Source organism: Cibotium barometz, chromosome 48 (genome assembly GCF_041138505.1).
Source record: "Cibotium barometz isolate CiBa-2024 chromosome 48, ASM4113850v1, whole genome shotgun sequence".
Taxonomy (NCBI): Eukaryota; Viridiplantae; Streptophyta; class Polypodiopsida; order Cyatheales; family Cibotiaceae; genus Cibotium; species Cibotium barometz.
In genome coordinates, this window is record NC_141093.1 from 43,457,540 (window position 1) to 43,476,407 (window position 18,868).

An 18,868-nucleotide genomic window follows, 5' to 3' on the forward strand; every position below is an offset into this window, starting at 1 on the left:
TCTCTCTCTCTCTCTCTCTCTCTCTTTCTTTCTTCAGGGAGCCCCACTCATTGCGCCAGATCATGGAGTCGACAGACCAGCGCCGATTCGGGCAGTTCCTGATAGAGATACAGCGACACAGAGAGAGACTACTACAAACACAGACGACACAGGGAGGTAGGCAACAGTCCCAGATTACAGATTTCTTTCAGAGAGCTACACCACCACCCCCACGACCACCACAACAGGGGGTCACACTTCAGCGCGCAGAGGATCTCCAAGCTCGACGGAGACAGAGAGCACCAAGCTACCAGACCCCCAAACTTCATGAGAGAGAGATCACTCAGATCCGGTCTCGCCACCAGCTTTATGTCCAGGAGAGACTCACACATTTTCGATCAGATCTAGGGAGGACCCTCCAGGAGGTCTTTGCCCCTCCCCCACTGATGTACACCATCCTACATCCCCAGTATGGTACTGGATGAAGCTAGCTAGATTTGCATAGCATGATTGTATACCCGATGCATACAGTACTGCACATTGAGCCCCTAGTGATAGAGCTCCCTCCATCCCTTGTCAGTTTTGATGGTCCACTCTCCCATCGATCCTTAGCTTTTCAGATTTTAGCTTTTCAGCTTTGTACCTTGTACCTTTTTCTATTATCTGGATACCCAAAGGACATTGACAGTTGTATATTGTTTAGTCTCATAGGCTGACTTCAGCCTCTAGTAGACATTAATAAAGCTTTCTTTCTTTCTTTCTCTCCCACCCATCATCTCTATGCAGCACCAAGGCACCATGGCTTGATCTCTCATCTCTTCTTCCAATCACACTCTCATGGCTGAAACCATGTTCACCTACATGGTATCAGAGTCACCTTTAAAAAAGGTGGGGGATTCTTCATTACAGCTTCCAAATCGAGCATTAGCAAGTACTCTACCTTGGCTCCTCAGCCTAAAATAATAGCCCAAGTATCAACCTCTTGGCAACAACGTTGAAAGAAGATCTTCATCGACATTGCACCGATGTGGGTAGTTTTTTGAACTTCCACTTTTAGTTATGCACAAGTCAAGGGTTCTCTACCTAGGTTGTCACCCAAAATATGAATATTTTGTAGTCTTGGTCTAAGGCCCCCAAAATCTGAATTTTTTTTGTAAGCCTTGTTTCTATTAAAGGCTCGGCTCCTTTTTATCTTGCTCGGCTCCTTTTTATCTTACTTTCCCTACTTAGAGCTAGGGGACTTGTCTATGGATAGAGTGATGTAAGTATTATGTATGGTCAAGCTCTTGTATCAAGCCTGACATGAGAGTTTCAGGTGTTGGCATCATTGTGTTCTTTTGTATCACATGATTGTACTCTAGAGCCCAAAATCATCATAGTAAAGGTCTCTCTCTTAGATGACATTTCTTCACTCCGAAGGGGGGTTTGTTGAATATTTCGGAGTCTAGTAAGTGTCCAGTGGTGTGTGAACATCTTAAGTGTGAACACCCTCTTATTAAGAGAACATAAGATAGGGCCTTGGTGCCTATATAAAGCATTGTACATGGTGGAAGTATTATCATAATACAATCATTCTTCTGTTGTGCAACAACTCTCTCTCTATCTCTTCCACCCATCCATCTCTATACACTTAAGTCACCATGGCTTCATCTCTCCAACTCTTCTACCACTCACATTCTCTCATGGCTGAAACCGTGTTCACCTACAACGTCTCCTTGAAGATAAGGCTATTACAATATTTTTAATGCTAATTTTAGTAATTTTATAAATCGTAAATTTGCTAGATACATGATTTTTTTCAAAACTTTAACCAGAACAAATGCATAGTAGTTTCTTGAATTTTTTTGTTGATTTGCTATTCCATTTCTTCAAAATTCATAAATCAAGCTTAAGCCACTTTTGTGGCTCAATTACTAGACTAGTGTTGAGCTAATAATAGCCCCTTGTTTTTAGGAGGACTATGAGTCAATTATCACGGACAATTCAAGGGAATAATCGTTCCAATCCTAGACTCTTGGCCTATTAAGGACTTCTCCATGTGACAACACCGGAAGCGTGTCTCCTAATGGTATGGGACGCAAGAGCTTGCTGCACATATGAGCTATGTCTCTCTACACCTCTAGACCTCCAGCTCGGGGTGAGCCCAAGGGGCTATATGGTCGGATTCCATGTATTCCCCTGATCTAAAGCAGTTCTTAAAGCCAACTATTGGGGCCATTTCCGGAGATTAATCATCCCAATCCTGGACTCCTGGACTCCTGGCCTAGAAGAGACTACTCCGTGCGATGACATCTAGGGTGTGTCTTGGTGGCATGGGACACAAGGACTTACTACACATGTGAGCTATGTCTCTAGACACATCTAGAGGTGAGCCCAAGCAGCTCGAGAGCAGTGAGCTAGATGCTGGATACCTTGTGTTCTTCTGATTGAAAGCTAACCACGAGTGGTCTTGCAGGACGTTGTCCTTTACACATGCAGTGAGGATCCAGGCAGAAGAAGACTTCTACAATAAGAGAGCCATATCACAGAATGGTAGCTGAAGCATCACTGCAGTCTAGAGAATGCTGAAGTAACAAGTTATGAAACATCCGTTAAGCTTTGCATAAGCCAAAACAATGCTGTAGATATAGTTTTACCTGGAATAAGACTGCGATAGTGGGCTTAGAGCATCCATAGAGAAATTTGATGTCAAGGACTTGTAGTTCCTCTAAGCTGCAGTGCCAACAAAATCCATCCAAAGCTGTAAACTTCGCTTAAAAAGACCGACAAGGGCATTTGGGGCAGTTCTTACCGGATGTTAAATGCTTCTTTGAGCTGGCCCTTGTTGTCAATCGGTATGACCTGTCAGACATTTTGTCAACCCAACAGCCACTTGCAATTAGCATTCATCAGAGCACTTTAAATGATGGTACTAAAACAGGCACAAGAGCATTTCAATGCATAAGTCACAAACCTTGAACAATCCATCATAGAGGTGCAGCCCAATAAGCCTACAATCAGGATCGATGATGCCAATCTGCATAAAAAGATTCAAAAGGTTTAGCTTTACCCATTGAGAATAGTGACAACATGTTCAGATTGTCCATCAACAAAAGCGTTCATGGAGAAGCAGTTTGCTTTATTCAGAAACTTTCTTGATCTGCATCACTATGCATGCCTAACCCATGATGGTGTGTTTCAAACTCACTGAGACCACACACCCCACCCCCCCCCCCCCAAAAAAAAAAAGCTGCCTTTTCTGCATTCTTCACCTCTCCTTCTTGTCTGCCACCCTAATAACAAGCTCTTTGCTCCAAATTTTTCCATTTTCATGGAAGGAAATCATCAGCGCACCACAGTTCAACATTAAGTAAGAAATTCCCGAGACCAATATAACTTACCCCAGAATTATTTGAGGAGAAAGGACTCGTTCATAGCCTGGAGGTGCACTGAGCGCTACTCATCCTAAATACACCTAAAGGTGCACTGAGCGCTACTCATCCTAAATACACCTAAAGGTGCACCTATAGCTACACTCAATGAAACGATCCACCTGCACTGTATGAGAAGAATGAGCACTTATACCATATACCTGGCCATTGTCTGTGGGCCTTCCAATCCGATCCGAAACGTCTCCCATCGCTCTGCATTGAAAACCATAAACCTTGACCAAAGGTAGTGACAATATATATATATATATGTATATATACCAATGGAGAGATCAGGTTATTTCCCAAACTTAATAAAAACAAAAGTGCAATCTTGACTCTCTGAGAATCTACTCATAGAGCTTCAAAACATCAAATCCAGAATGCATAGCATAGACTACCTACTATCAAATCCCCACTCATGTCATCAACCCCCAAGAGTAGATAGGTGCAGGTTCATGCATAACGAAATGTCACCCAGTAGACAAAGCTTCGTAGATAAACCATCAAACTGAGTTCCTATAACTTCTTCTGGAGGAGAAGAGTAGACGTAGCACTGCGGAAGGATAGCATTAAAGAACACGCGTGTGCACCAATGGTAGTGAGTAGGGAAAATTGTATATCATTAGATAGAAAAGATTAATAAAAACAGCTGGCTCTAACTTGGACAAAGACTTCAAAAGAAATCTACTTGTCCTGGACCCAAACTTCAAAGGTAATGACAAAACTACATTTTAACTTCTAAAGTGCAAACCACAACACAATGTCCCATTGATACAAGTTAGTCTTCAGTAAGATTTTTCCATTGCCCATCATCATACCAGACCAGGCATCTTTTCCCAACTATGCTGATCTAAGTAAATCCATTCGCGGAATTATAATTCCCCTGGTGATGCACTCTATAGAGATCACATCGTTGAAATTGTTTATCTACTATTAAAAACTCGAACTTAGTTTCCCACTTGACAAGAACAAAAGGGTGATCTTAACTTCATGATGAAAGCCACAACACTCAAAAACCATCAAACCATCACTCTATCATGTGTAGCTTCAGATTATGTGCTGACATCCCCACCACTTTCTTTTTATAGAAGAAAAAACTCATCTCCACAAAAAAGCAGTATTAAAAAAAGTTCGCTTTAAATAACAACCATGAATTCATTCACACAAAACTTAGAGCTTTGCATGTCCAGGTGTGCATGTTATGTAATTATGCATGTCTGCATAGATGATGCATATAGACACGTATATGTACATGTGTGCATATAGACACGTATATGTACAGTTGGCAATAGTATTTGCATTTTTCTTGAACACGTTTTACGCTGTACAGTTCTTCTTGAAAATGTGTGGCTCAAGCCCCATTTGTGGCTCAATTACAGGACTAGTGTTCACCCTTATAAACCATGTGACTTTCGCACCTACACCTAGAGTACTCAACCCTCCGGTGGTAAGTATCGGCATCCCACCACATCGACCAATGCCAACAATGTTATGTACATTAGGCTAATCCGAGGGTTAGGTTTACTAATCCTAGGGTTAGGTTCACTAATCAATGGGTTAGGGGGCCCAAAATATTTGTAAGCAAGCGATTATAAGGGTTAATAAAAAAGCTTATAGGTTAATAGTCCCATAAGTATAGCTTTTATTGGCTGTTGGCAGAAGCCATACTTATGGGATTATTAACTTATAAGATTTATTATTAACTTATAAGCTTTTATGAGCCTTAAACCTTATAATCAGTTTGCTTACTAATATTTTGGGCCCATAAGTATAGGATAATAATCCCATAAGTATAGCTTTTTATTGACTATTAGCAAAAGCTATACATATGAGTGTAGGACCTGATAGAGTTAGGGTTCTGCAATTCTAAAGAGGATGGAACCTCTCCATTGCTGTTGTGTAGAGAGAGAGAGAGAGAGAGAGAGTTAGACAAAAATTCATTGCTCTAGAGAGAGATAATTGCACGACTCAATGTAGATTGAATTGATATGATTTGAAGTACACTAAGTACATGCCTTTATAGGTTGCAAACCTTATCTTTAGACTCACATACACATGGGAACACGACACATGGGAACATACACATGGGAACACGACACATGGCACTCAGCTTATCTTATCCAAATAAGAGAGGGTTCACACATTTATAAGTACACTTACACATACATGAGATATTCACACCTATACAAACACATAGATGGATACACACATACCGACAGGTATACGTGGCGGACATACAAGATACAAGAGACTTCGAAATAACCAACAAATCCCCCTTTGAAGCGAAGGTGGTGTCTTATGAAGTAGCCTTCATACTTATGGCAATTTGGACTCACTAACGTTACGTTGTGCAAAAGATCACAATGGCCGTGCTTAACGTGATACAACAAATCACAATCAAGCTTGCATATGGAGCTTGACCACACATAAAATTCCTCTGCCCTTCTAGACTACCCCCTGACTCAAAACAGGGTAATCAAGGAAATTACAAAGCCTTTTATAACACAAGGCGATGCAAACATTTAGGAGGGAAAACATAACGCACACAAGATTATTTTTCCAGATTTTGGGAGACATCCCAGGCACAGAACCCTAACTCACACACATAATACGGAAATTACAAATTCGGAGGAAATCAAGGTGAAATACCCCCCTTGATACCGGTGGTGTCGCCCTTTCAAGCGTCTCTTCCAAGACACTGTCACCTAGAACGATGGCCAGAAGATAGTCGATGAAGCCAAGCGTCTTTGAAGCTGGGTTTTGGTGCTACCCGAATGCCTCAAGGCGGTGCTGCCGCCTCTAGTATCCATGGGGGTGACACCGGTTGATGAAGAAGGCATCAATTTTGTGAGAAAATGTTGATTTTTGGAAAAGCGCCAAAAATTAAACATTTTTGCCTATTCAATTTTGCTCATTTTTTTCGGATGGCCAATTTTTGAAAAAGCCCCCAAAAGTAAAAATTGCAAACAATTTTGGCTTAGGAGACCAATTTGAACAAAACCACTTAATTCCAACCTTTTACAAGCTTCAATTTTTTAAGTAGAGAGCAAGCCCCAATTTTTCTTTGATGTTGTAGCTTCAATTTGAAGATTTTTGCTTTGAAATTAAAAACCCCCAAATTTTTAAGATAGAGACTATCAATTAAATGATTTTCACCTTACTTTTCAGAAAGCCCCAAATTGGCATTTGTAGGCACAACAAGAGGTGGTTTTACTGCTGTTGATGTCCTGTAGACACTCGATGTCTTGGAGACTGGCTGTAGGTCCTGGTGATGTTTGAAGAGTATTCCACCAGGCAACAACTGCAAGTCCTCAAGCAAGAGCAAGAGTGAAGCTTTGGCAGGTTGAGCAACAACAGCGAGCGCAAACAAATCTGGATGTGGGGGTTTTAATAGGCCTTATAATTAAGGCTTATAGTAAAGGCTTATTAAAGCCTTTGATTAAGGCTTATTAAAGGCTTGAATAAAAATGACGATTTCATGTGCAATCCAGACTCCTTTTTCGCCATAACATACCAACCTTAAACCGAGCAAAGGCTTGGTCCTTCTATGAAAGAAAATACACCACCAGCCCAGTATTGGCTGAATGGAGAGCTATATCGGTTGAACCAGCTCTATTGCATGAAGACCCGTGGTTTTTGGGGAAGAATCAGTACCATGGAGGCATATGGATTATATTGTTTACTTGGAATTTTATGGTTGCCTTGTGTTGGGCTGTGTTATGGCATTTGTATATGGATGATAATCCAGCATCTCCCGTGGAGAGAGTAAGGCCCTCAAAGCTTGTACATGATAGTATTCTCTTTGTGTAATAAAATACTCCAGAGGGGGGGGGGGGGGGTGTTTTGGCCCATTCCGGCCTTTATGTGGTGTCTGTCTTGCACATCTCTCTTTTACAGTTTTGTGGATTAAGTGGCATATGTTCAAGGCAATGGCCTATTTTAGTGTTTAATTGCATTAATGGTCAAAGTGTTTTTCGGAACCCTTTGCGCGCCACTCTTGAGAAGTTACATCATCACCTGCTGCACGACAACTCCCATCAAAGCTTGCCGCCTCACAAAACTTCTCTACCTCGAACCTCCCGTTGACTGACTTCCGTTCGTCATTTTTTTGTAAACTGTTCAAGCTGACAAAGGAGGAGAGTTTTCTTCTAATGCTTTTGTGCAATTTTGTGCGGAGCATGGCATCAAGCGGGAGCTGGCCAATACCGGATCACCTTTAGAGAATGGAGTGGTTGAGCAAAAGAACACGACTGTGGTGGAGATGGCGAGGACGATGTTGGAGCATCGTCATCTTCCTCATCCACTTTGGAAAGTGGTTGTGGTTACGGCTATCCATACCCCCAACCGATCTCTGATGACTTCAATCAATACCTAAGATGACTCCATTTATTTTGGCAAGAAACTAGATGTCTCCCATTTTCGTGTTTTTAAGAGTGATGCATATGTTCACATACCAAAGAAGCAAAGGGGGAAGCTAAGCTTGTTTTTGTGGGATATAACTCTCTTTCCAAAGGCTACAAGTTATATAACGTAGAACGGAATGAGGTGGTTGTCAATAGAGATGTTGTCTTTGATAAGCATGTTCCAACTTCCACCGTTGAGGAGCCACCACTTCTTGGAGAACCAAATGAGTATGAGGATGATTCCCAAGCTATTGTTGCAGCTAGCCAGCCTCAGTTCGTTATAGAGGTTGAGCCCAAGATTGGGGATGAGCCACAACAGCCGGCAGGATGCTCCGCGTTCTGTTCGAGTACCAAAGTGGTTGTTGGACACCATTCGGGGATCAGGTGTTACGAAGTATCCCTCAGAGTTGACCACGAAAGATGGACCTCGAAGATTGCACAAAGTTCGTGATAAAAGTCAATTAGAGAAGCTTTTACAGGTGAACTGTGCATTGATGTCTCGTATCATTCGGGACAAAGAGCCTGCTTCAATTAAGGAAGCTCTTTCCCAAGAGACTTGGAGGAAAGCCATGCAAGTAGAACTTGAAGCCATAGAGAAGAATAGAACTTGGAAGTTGGTTCCGAGGCCATCAAAACGGTTAGTCATTGGTATCAAGTGGGTCTATAAGACCAAGTATACGTCCGATGGGTCCATGGACAAGCACAAGGCCAAACTTGTGGCTAAGGGCTATGCTGAGCAGCCTGGCATCGACTATGAGGACACTTTTGAACCGACAACTAGGATGACCACAATTCAGACAGTTCTTACCCTTGCCTCTACTCAGCAGTGGCCAGTGTATTAGATGGATATGAAATTTGCGTTCCTGAATGGTGACTTATAGGAGGAGGTGTATGTTGAACAACCTCCAAGCTTTGAGGTTCCAGGATCAAAAGGTATGCTTTGTCTGTACTATATTACTCAGTAGGGAGTGAGGGCCATTGTGGTGGTGTGCCCGCCCGTGTAGGAGTTTCTCCATTTTTTCCCATTGTCCATGTTTTTTTCCCAATTTTGCTAGGAGTAGGGAGACTGCATGAGCTGGCCAACTTGTTTTCAGATGGCCGACTTGCTTCTTTGTGTTGGCCGACTCATCATGTACTGGCCGACTCATGTTTTGCTAGCCCACACATTAGTCAACCTAATGCTAGGGTTAGTCTCAAGTACATAACATACATAACCGCACATATATAGGTTTTTCCGTTAACCAATAAAATCGATACTTATAGGATTATTTACTTATAAACCTTATTTCTAACTTGTCGTGATTGAGGTCTAAAGTAACTAACCATGATGATGAGGCCTACAGGAACTGGCCGTGATGGTGATGATGGGCCTAAAAGAACTGGCCATGTACATGCTATTTTTTGCTTATGAAAAAGATGATGATTCCAAGAAATGTTTTGTTTTTCAAAAGCGATGTGTGTGTGTACTCTGGTGTGCGTGAGTGAAAGCTAAAGTGATGGGTGGGTGAGTACTCAATACCAGATCCATAACTTGAGTGGTTGGGTAAAAGAGTGATTGGAATAGTGTTCATGTCAAAGAACCTTCTTGCCCACCAATTGTAAGGAATCATAGGAGTAACTTATAAGATTTTATGAGTCGTAACTCTTATAATCAGCCTGCTTACTAATACTTTGGCCTGTCTTCCTAAGTAGTCTTGGAAATTTCCCAATCCAGTATAGCCAGAAGCAATGAACTTCTAATAATCCAAATAAGTGATCATCAGTAGATTACTGGGGCACTTTTTACTTCAGTTAGTGGAGGTTTTTCCCCCGAGTTTAGCTTAGTTACACTTATAAGCAGTTTATAAGTGTTTTGGTCCACCCGACACATTTTATGGCCGGACATGTGAACACATCCTTTTAGGTCACTTATTATGTGGCTATTGTACTTCACATTTTTATCATCTGAATATACAAGCAGTCGTGCTCTCTCTCTGTTGCTCTCCACGCCTGTGTTTGCAGCATCCCCAAACCCTAACCCTAACAGTGCATAGGCCTTCATTTGGTATCAGAGCATTGTAGGCCTGCCCTTGCCCTGCCCGTACACTGCCGCCTTCAGTTCCTGTCCAGCCCATACATCAGTACTTGCCCGTACACACACAGTAAGTGCCGCCTTCAGCAAGTACACTACAGCTTGCAACTCCCGTACCAGACGTCGACAGCAGCATTCCGTACAGGTACCTGCCCGTACACTGTCTGCGCCGTCTACAGCACCTGTCAGCGCCGCCTCTGCACCTGTCAGCACTGCCTTCATTTGTACCTGCCTGCCTGCGTACAGTCGACTGCACCAACATACGAAGTGTACCAACTGTACCTGATCACCCTGCTCCGTACTGTGCTCAGTACAGTAAACGTGCCTGCACAGTACTTGCTACGAATATCTGTCTGCAATCGCCTTCTGTTCCGTACAGTACCTGCTTCAGTACCACTTCCTTACAGTATCAGTCGACTGTACCTGCACAGTACAATCAACTGTACTTGTTCATTTGGTGGACTGTACCTACACTTGTTCATTTGGTGGACTGTACCTGCACAGTACAGTCAACTACCTACAACTACCACATCCTACTCAGAACATCACACTGTGGTAAGCATTACAAGTTTTGAATACTGGGTATTTTTATTTTCTCTATGAAAATCTACAGGCACTACAGGCAGACTTTCTTGCAAAGAAATCCACAGGTTTCTTGCAAGGTTTTGGGTGCAGTAATTTTGGATATTTTTGGGGCATTTTGGCACTGTGTAAGCCATTCTTTGCTGCTCTACTCAGTCATTGGTGCATTGAGCTGCACATTCAGAGGATTGAGAGTGCAGGCATATTTGGGTGAACTGTATTCAATGGAGTACAGTTGATTTCAGGGTTCTTGCTATTGGGTTTTTTGATACACAGGTACAACATTGTGCGTAGGCATAATGGCAAATCAACAGCAGAGTGATGTATTCACGTATTTGTCTAAGGAAGACAAATTGGACGGCACGAACTACTCCTTGTGGAGTTTTATGCTGAAAAATGTGCTTGTGGCAAAAGGTCTTTGGGATTTTGTTAGTGGTGATGAACCACGTCCAGGTCCATTGGCTCTAGAGACTCCTCCCCAAGGGGGTGCTCGTGGACGAGGACAACAGGTACAAGCTCCAGGGCAGCAATTGCCTGTTCAAAGAACAAATGCTCAGAAGACATGGGATGCCAGGGATGCACAAGCTTTGTCACTCATTGCATTGTCAGTACAGAGGTCTATTATACCTCATATTCGTTCAGCTGGCTCTTCACAGAATGCATGCGTGACTTTGGAGCAGATGTATGCTGCTCGTAATGAGGCTCGGATCTCATTTTTGAAAAGAGAGCTGGAAAATCAAAAAATGAATGAAGGAGATGATATGTCTAGCCACTTAAACAAGCTGCAGGATTTGAGAGAGCAACTCATCAATGTGGATGAGATTATTCTTGAGACACAGCTTGTGTCCACCATCTTGCACTCTTTGCCAAGATCTTACTTGGCTTTTCATACCTCTTTGAACCTCAGCATGAGGAATGCTGCTAAACCCCTTAAGTATCATGAACTTGTTGCTCTCTTGCTACAAGAAGAGCAAATGAGGAAGAATATGAATATGAACACAAGTGCTGAACAAGCATTTACTACACGTCAAAAGGGGAAAGGAAAAACTCAGCCAAAGAGTTCAAATCAGAATTCAGGTGATGGTGGTTCTTCTCAGGATACCAAGAAAGGTGATGGACAGCCCAAGAAGAAGGGCAAATGTCATTACTGTAAGAAGCCAGGTCACTACATCACTGAATGTAGAAAGAGGATTGCCAAAGAGAAGGCAAAGGAAGCTGGGATGTCTGTTAATGATGCTTCTAAAGCTCCTCCAGAGACTGCTTCTTTTGTTGAGGACAGGGATTACTGTTTCTATACATGCAGCTATGATGCCTCTTGGTCTTCACAGGCACTCAGTATGACAGAGCATGCATGTACTTGGTATTTTGATAGTGGTGCCTCAAAGCATATCACATCTCGCAGGGATTTGTTTTGTCATGTTGGCCCTGCCCCTGTTGGCAAAACTGTTCAGTGTGCCAACAATGCTTCATATCCAGTTCGTGGCATTGGGGAGATTCAGCTCACAGCCATTGATGGCTCTATTCTCCGCCTTACAGATGCCTTATATGTACCAGGGATAAAGAAGAATTTGTTGTCCATTTCTTCTTTAGCACATTGTGGTATGCAAGTCCACTTTGATGATGATAAATGCATGGTCAGAGACAAAGCTAATGCTTTGACCTTGATGCTTACTGGTACATTATGTCATGGACTTTATCAGTTGGATGCATTTCAGCCAGTGGATCAGTCTGCTTATAATGCATTCACTGTTACTCCAGCTATGGTTGATGCGGAGTTATGGCATGCTCGCATGGGGCATGTAAATTTTGGTAGTCTTATGCTTATGCAGCGACATAACATGTTTACAGATCTACCTCTCATGGAGAAGCCTCCAGATCACATTTGTGAAGGATGTATTTTGGGAAAAATGCATAGGTTTTCCTTCCCACGTGATCAGGCTCTACGAGCAACTGCAAAGTTGCAGCTTATACACAATGATCTTTGTGGTCCCATGCAGACGAAGTCATTAAGTGGTTGCTTCTATTTTGCAACATTTATTGATGACTTCTCTCGTATATGCTGGGTCTATCCTTTGACACAGAAATCACAGGTATATGATGCATTTTTGGCCTTCGTAGCACTTGCTGAGACAGAGTCAGGATGCAAGGTTAAGACTCTCCGTTCTGACCGAGGGGGGGAATATATGTCACACATGTTGAATTCCTTTCTTGAGAGTAGAGGTATAAAACATCAGTATACTACTCCTTATACTCCACAGCAGAATGGGGTTGCAGAAAGGAAGAATCGGTCACTCATGGAGATGGCCAGATGTATGCTAAAGGCAAAGAGACTACTACATATCTTTTGGGTGGAAGCTGTCATGTGTGCTTGTCATATTTTGAATCAATGTCCCACAAAGGCATTGGTATCCATTACTCCTTTTGAGGCTTGGCATGGCCGCAAGCCTTCTGTATCACATTTTCGTATCTTTGGGTGTCTTGCATATGCACACATACCCAAAGAGTTGAGGAGGAAGTTGGATGATAAAGCCACAAAATGCATTTTTGTTGGGTATAGCCGTGAGAGCAAGGGCTACCGGTTATATGACCCACTATCCAGGAAGATATTCACTAGTCGCGATGTGATTTTTGATGAAAAATCAGAAATATCCATGGCTGGTTATGATGCAAATCAGGCTGAAAATGATGTGTTTGAAGGTCTACTACCTATGGAGTTTCATTCCACAGTTGGTGATCCAACTCATGAGGGTACAGGACAGCCAGCAAATGATGAAGGTGGTGCAGAAATTCAGCAGCAAATTGAGCCAGAAGCTGAACCAAATATGGGGCAGCAGGCACCACAGGTTAGACACATACCTAGATGGTATTTGAGGACATTACAGGACAGCCATCTAGAGGGTCCTCTTGCTGGTCGTACTCGTAGGGAGACACGGACCAATGAGCATGCACACATCATGGATTTGAATCTGGTTATGGCAGCCAATTTACAGGATGATGATGAGCCTGATTCATTTGTGGATGCACGAGATAATGTGCATTGGAACAAAGCCATGCAAGATGAGCTTGATTCTATTAAAAGGAATCAAACATGGGATTTGGTTGATCTGCCCAAAGGCAAGAAAGCAATTGGTACTAAGTGGGTCTATAAGTTGAAAAGACATGCAGATGGATCCATTGACAGGTACAAAGCCCGTCTAGTTGCAAAGGGCTATGCACAGAAGAAGGGCATTGATTATGAGGAGACATTTGCTCCTACATCCCGTATGTCGACACTTAGGTGTGTCATTGCATTGGCTGCACATCGTGGTTGGGTTGTTCACCAGTTGGACATAAAGACTGCATTCCTACATGGGGAACTCGAGGAGGAAGTTTATGTATATCAGCCCATGGGTTTTGCAGAACATGGTCATGAAAGGAAAGTATGCAGGCTGAAAAGGGCCTTGTATGGTTTGAAACAAGCTCCACGAGCTTGGTATGCAAAAATAGATGCTTTTCTACTCACTCAGGGATTTGTGAACAGTCCATCAGAAGCCACTCTGTATGTAAAGAAAGAAGAGACAGATCTGCTGGTCATCAGTCTTTATGTAGATGATCTCTTGCTCATGGGATCAAATGATGACAAAATTGTAGCTTTTAAAGAGATACTGCAACAGACATTTGACATGTCTGATTTGGGGCTTGTACACTACTATTTCGGCATACAGTTTGTGCAGGATAACAGAGGCATTGGGTTGTTACAATCTCGGTATGTTGCTAAACTTCTGGAGAAGTTTAAATTTCAGGATTGCAAGCCTATTAGTACTCCTATGGAGCCTGGGATGAAACTGTCACTACAAGATGACAGTATTTCCTTTGATGCCACTACATATGCTCAGGCTGTTGGGTGCCTTATTTACTTGTGTACTACACAGCCAGATATTCAGTATGCAGTTTCTCAGTTGAGCAGATTCATGCACAGCCCACGGTTGTCACATTGGCAAGCTGTGAAGCGTGTATTCCGGTATTTGCAGGGTACCTTGTCTCTTGGATTGCTTTATCCTGAGGGGGTTGACATGCAGTTATACGCTTACAGTGATTCAGATTGGGCTGGTGATTTTGATACCAGACATTCCACTAGTGGAAATTGTTTCTTTCTTGGCTCTTCATGCATTTCTTGGCTAAGCAAGAAACAGACCACAGTGGCCACTTCGTCTTGTGAGACAGAGTACAGAGCAGCCTACACTACTACTGTTGAGTGTGTTTGGCTGCGTCGTCTCATGACTGATACGGATATTTCAGTGGAGGAGCCTACACCTATCTATACTGATAGTCAAAGTGCCATTGCTATGGCCAGGAATCCTGTGTTTCATGCTCGCACGAAACACATTGAGATTCACTATCATTTTGTTCGGGAGAGACTCCAGGCAGGAGATATCACTCTGATCTACTGTCCTACAGATCAAAATGTGGCAGACATCTTCACCAAGGCATTACCACGTCCGAAATTCAAAGCATTCCGCACTGCTTTGAATTTGTTTCCTTTTGGTGGATGATGTACAGTGATCACATATCACTCCAGGGGGGTTTGTTGGGTTTTATGCTGTGTATGTACCCAGAGGAGTGCTAGTGATCATCAGTAGATTACTGGGGCACTTTTTACTTCAGTTAGTGGAGGTTTTTTCCCCCAGTTTAGCTTAGTTACACTTATAAGCAATTTATAAGTGTTTTGGTCCACCCGACACATTTTATGGCCGGACATGTGAACACATCCTTTTAGGTCACTTATTATGTGGCTAATGTACTTCACATTTTTATCATCTGAATATACAAGCAGTCGTGTTCTCTCTCTGTTGCTCTCCACGCCTGTGTTTGCAGCATCCCCAAACCCTAACCCTAACAGTGCATAGGCCTTCACGCAAAAGTTGCAAGACTTTTTCCACATCTCGCTCATGCTACTCTACAGTAGCAGAAAAAACAAGTATGTCATCCAAAAAGATGAATACGCACTTTTAAATGAGCTCCATGAATACCTACGGCATCATCTTATTGAACGTCATTGGTGAGTCTAAACGGCTAGCCACGCTTAGTCTTGAAAGCCATCTTTTGATGTCTACATTAAAGATCTGCACTTGATGGTAGCCACCTTCGAGATCTACCTTGGAAAAATACTTAGCACCATTGAGACGCTCCACAATGTACTCAATTTCAAGCATTGGGAGCTTATTCTTGATAGTGAGCTTGTAGTCCGCACATAAACGTGCGGTCTTATCTTTCTTCTGGACAAATAATATGGGCGCAGCAAATGGTGAGGATGATGGCTGGATAAATCCAACTCGGAGTAACTAGGACAATTGTTGTTCCAGCTTTTCCTCTAATGCTAGGGGTTAGAGGAATCTAGTTTTGAAGTCAGACACAAAGGTGTCTCGTACATAATTTGATGCCCCTATGGCCGGATCTACATGGATACTCAACCAATGCTGCCACCAACCAAGTGTTGCTTTCAAACTGGCCTGTAAACTTGTCAGTGTCTTCTAATGTTGGAATTACATGGCTCCCCAATCTAGCTTGTGTTGATGCTCTACAGCCACGAGTTTTGCACGACGTTGGCCTTCTTCCACCCTGTGTTTGGCTTCCTCGGCCTTCCGTTCCTTAGAAAGTCACCAACATCTTTGTTACTCCATCACGAGAAGCATGTGCTCAAATTCCATGGGACCTTGCTCTTTAGGCTACTCTTTAGGCTTTTCTACCTCTTTTGCTTGTTGAAGTTATAACTTTAAGAGTCTGTTCTACTCCATCAACTCTTCGATGAAATCTTCGTTACTTTGCGAAAGCGCTGTTTCTTCTTTGGTGGTGTCTTCTTAGACACTTTCTTCGATGGTGTCTTCTTTCAACCTTCCTAACATGATGGACAACTGGCTGGTTTTCCCCGACCTCAGTTTTACCATCCACGAGATGTATGCGACCGGCATGGTCGCATAACACACAGCAAGACCTTCTTTACACCTCTTCTTTTAGTGAGTTTAAGCAATCCACTTTAATGTTTTTACAAGGAGATAGAGTTGTAAAGAGAGAAGATGGAGAGTCGACACCAGATTGGGTCCCAACTACCCACTTAAGGGTCCCCTCCCTCAAGCAACAGTATTTGCTTTTAGAACTTCTCTACAATGCAAACTTTACCAAGAATCTTGCTTGACAACGGTTGACCCTAGAATGCCAAACGCAAGGACGAGGTAGACCAAACGTTGGCTGAACCATCAAGCAATCTGTAGATAACTTAGAAGCCACTTTGGGAGCCGACAAGCACACCCAGATCTGTTGAGGGGATCCGGGACTCATGGCTGAATGCTAAAGGGGACTTTTGGTTGCCTTGGACTGTAGCAAACTGAGGTGCTCTGCTGAAGATAAGTATGCAAAAGTCAAGACGCGGGCACACATGATAGCTGTGGCGTTTCACTGCTGAATTATGCAAAGAATGAGATGATTTATGCATGGGCCTTATATAAGCTCACCTACTGCAAGTCAACTGACTGATATGTTGTCGACATGTTTATAAATGCCAACGACTTGCTGAAAGTATCATTTATGCAAAGCTTTCACACACGTACTGTTATGTCCCAACCAACCTAGGACTAGGGTGGGGAACACGTGGACTAACCTAGGTTTAGGGTTAGAGCTAACCCAAAATTAGGGTTAAGGCTTAGCCAAGGGTGTTGGGACCTGGAGGTTTCACACGTAAGCTAAGGACGCTAGCAAGCAGAGGTCTAGATTGGTTAAGAGCTTCTAATTAATGAACTAGGGCGGCTAAAAGCTTATAAATAAGAAAGCTTTATAAATAAAAGCAAGCCATTTTAGCGGGGTTGTTACTATATAAGAGACCCAGAGTCACTTATTAGACACAAGAAATCAAGTAGCCACAGTCACAAGAGATCAAGTAGCAACCTCGAAGCCTGGGGTTACCTAGGATTGTGCATAATCTCTCGGCCATGGAGCAATCAGCGGGGTGATTTGGCTTTGGTGGTATGGGACGCCAGGTTGGGGTCATCAGTGACTCGCAAGCTATCTGACCTCAAGCTCGGGGGTGGTTCGAAGTATTGAGCCTACAGTTGGGTGGTGCGAGTCACTAATCACAATCTACCTCAGTCACGTGATGAGTTTGGCGTCGGGTCTATGGAAACCTTGCTAGGGTTTCTCAGGTATTTCCTCTATCATGATCCACAATGGTTCTATGTCAGATTATCGTTGGGCAAGGTCTTGTGAACACGTTACATTGGTATCGCAGCCTAGGTCTGACAAAGCATGAACCCGAGGCATGGGGATGTACAAGGTAGGACTCTCATGTGGGTGTGCAAGAAAAGCACACAGAAGAAAGAGAAGGATTGTTGACCAGCATCAACCCCCATATGTGTGTTAACCATGGCTTGATGGAAGTTTCTTCTACATCCCAATTTCGCCCTAGAGGGTGGGAAGCGAGAGTAGCAGAGAACAAGGACAAGTACATTAAGGTTTATGCGCATGAAGGTGGTGCTTTTTACGACAAAAGAAAGCTACCACGGAACCCTGGGCCCCGGGGGGGGGGGGGGGGGGGGGGGGGGGGAAGACCTATATGGCTAAGAGTCACACAAAGGCCTTCGGGCAGCGCTAGGTACACTTGGCAAGGATGGATGGCAGCTTGAATGCTAAGACTGGTTTGTATCAGAGATCACGGCTGAGGGCAATAAAGGCAGTCAAAGGTGGTCAGTTTATACGCTTATGCTAGTATTGGCCAAGGCTAGCCAAAGCGAACTAGTCAAGACCAGCCCAGCCAGCACAAGGGCCAGCCTCGATGAGAAGACAAGAAGGTTCAAGCGGCCCATAGGGGTCCATTCACAGGCCTGCAGCAGCCAGCCAGACCACTGGATAGTGCGCAGAACGTCAAGCTGCACACGGCCGAGTAGCAGCGGACTGCAGATCAGCATCCACAACAACGCAGCGCAAGGCAATGCACAGCACGGGAGTAATCAAGGTAGTTTCAAACGTACGAAACGAATACAAGTTTAGTACGTGGTATAGAATGTTGCCGATTGATAAAGTACGCAAAAAACGTTACGTACTTTTTAATGTTAAAATCATATATGTATGTGTGACGCGCGCGTGTGTGTGATTGGTCAAGAAAGCTCAAAGTCTATATCTAATATCCTTTTCTAGACAAGGAGTGATGTATTAACACATATCACATTCTGCATTTCAGCCTGTCTAAAAATTTCAGCATAACAAGTGCAAGTTCAAAAAAATAATAAAAAACGAGTTTGAAACGTTCTAAAACGTTTGCAAGTACAAAACGTCCTAAATAATAAAAAAACGGGTTTTAAATGCAACCTTGGGAGTAATGCGTTGATGCACACACAAAAGCGTTGGGGTGATGCCGCGTCACATGGAGATGATGGGGCTCTGTGCGCCAACAGAGA

The 18,868-nt window shown here is 43.2% G+C and overlaps 1 protein-coding gene across 1 annotated transcript in view; it reads right to left on the reverse strand.

Annotated features, from left to right (window-relative positions):
* LOC147611191 (DNA damage-binding protein 1a-like) overlaps positions 1-18,868 on the reverse strand; it is a 122,286-nt gene that overhangs the window by 47,334 nt on the left and 56,084 nt on the right. Inside the window, exons 5-8 of the mRNA XM_086785854.1 lie at positions 3,551-3,602; positions 2,933-2,995; positions 2,771-2,820; positions 2,616-2,691 (exon numbers count right to left, since the gene is read on the reverse strand). Coding sequence (XP_086641980.1) covers positions 2,616-2,691; positions 2,771-2,820; positions 2,933-2,995; positions 3,551-3,602 — 241 coding nt within the window. The remainder of the gene's footprint in view (positions 1-2,615; positions 2,692-2,770; positions 2,821-2,932; positions 2,996-3,550; positions 3,603-18,868) is intronic.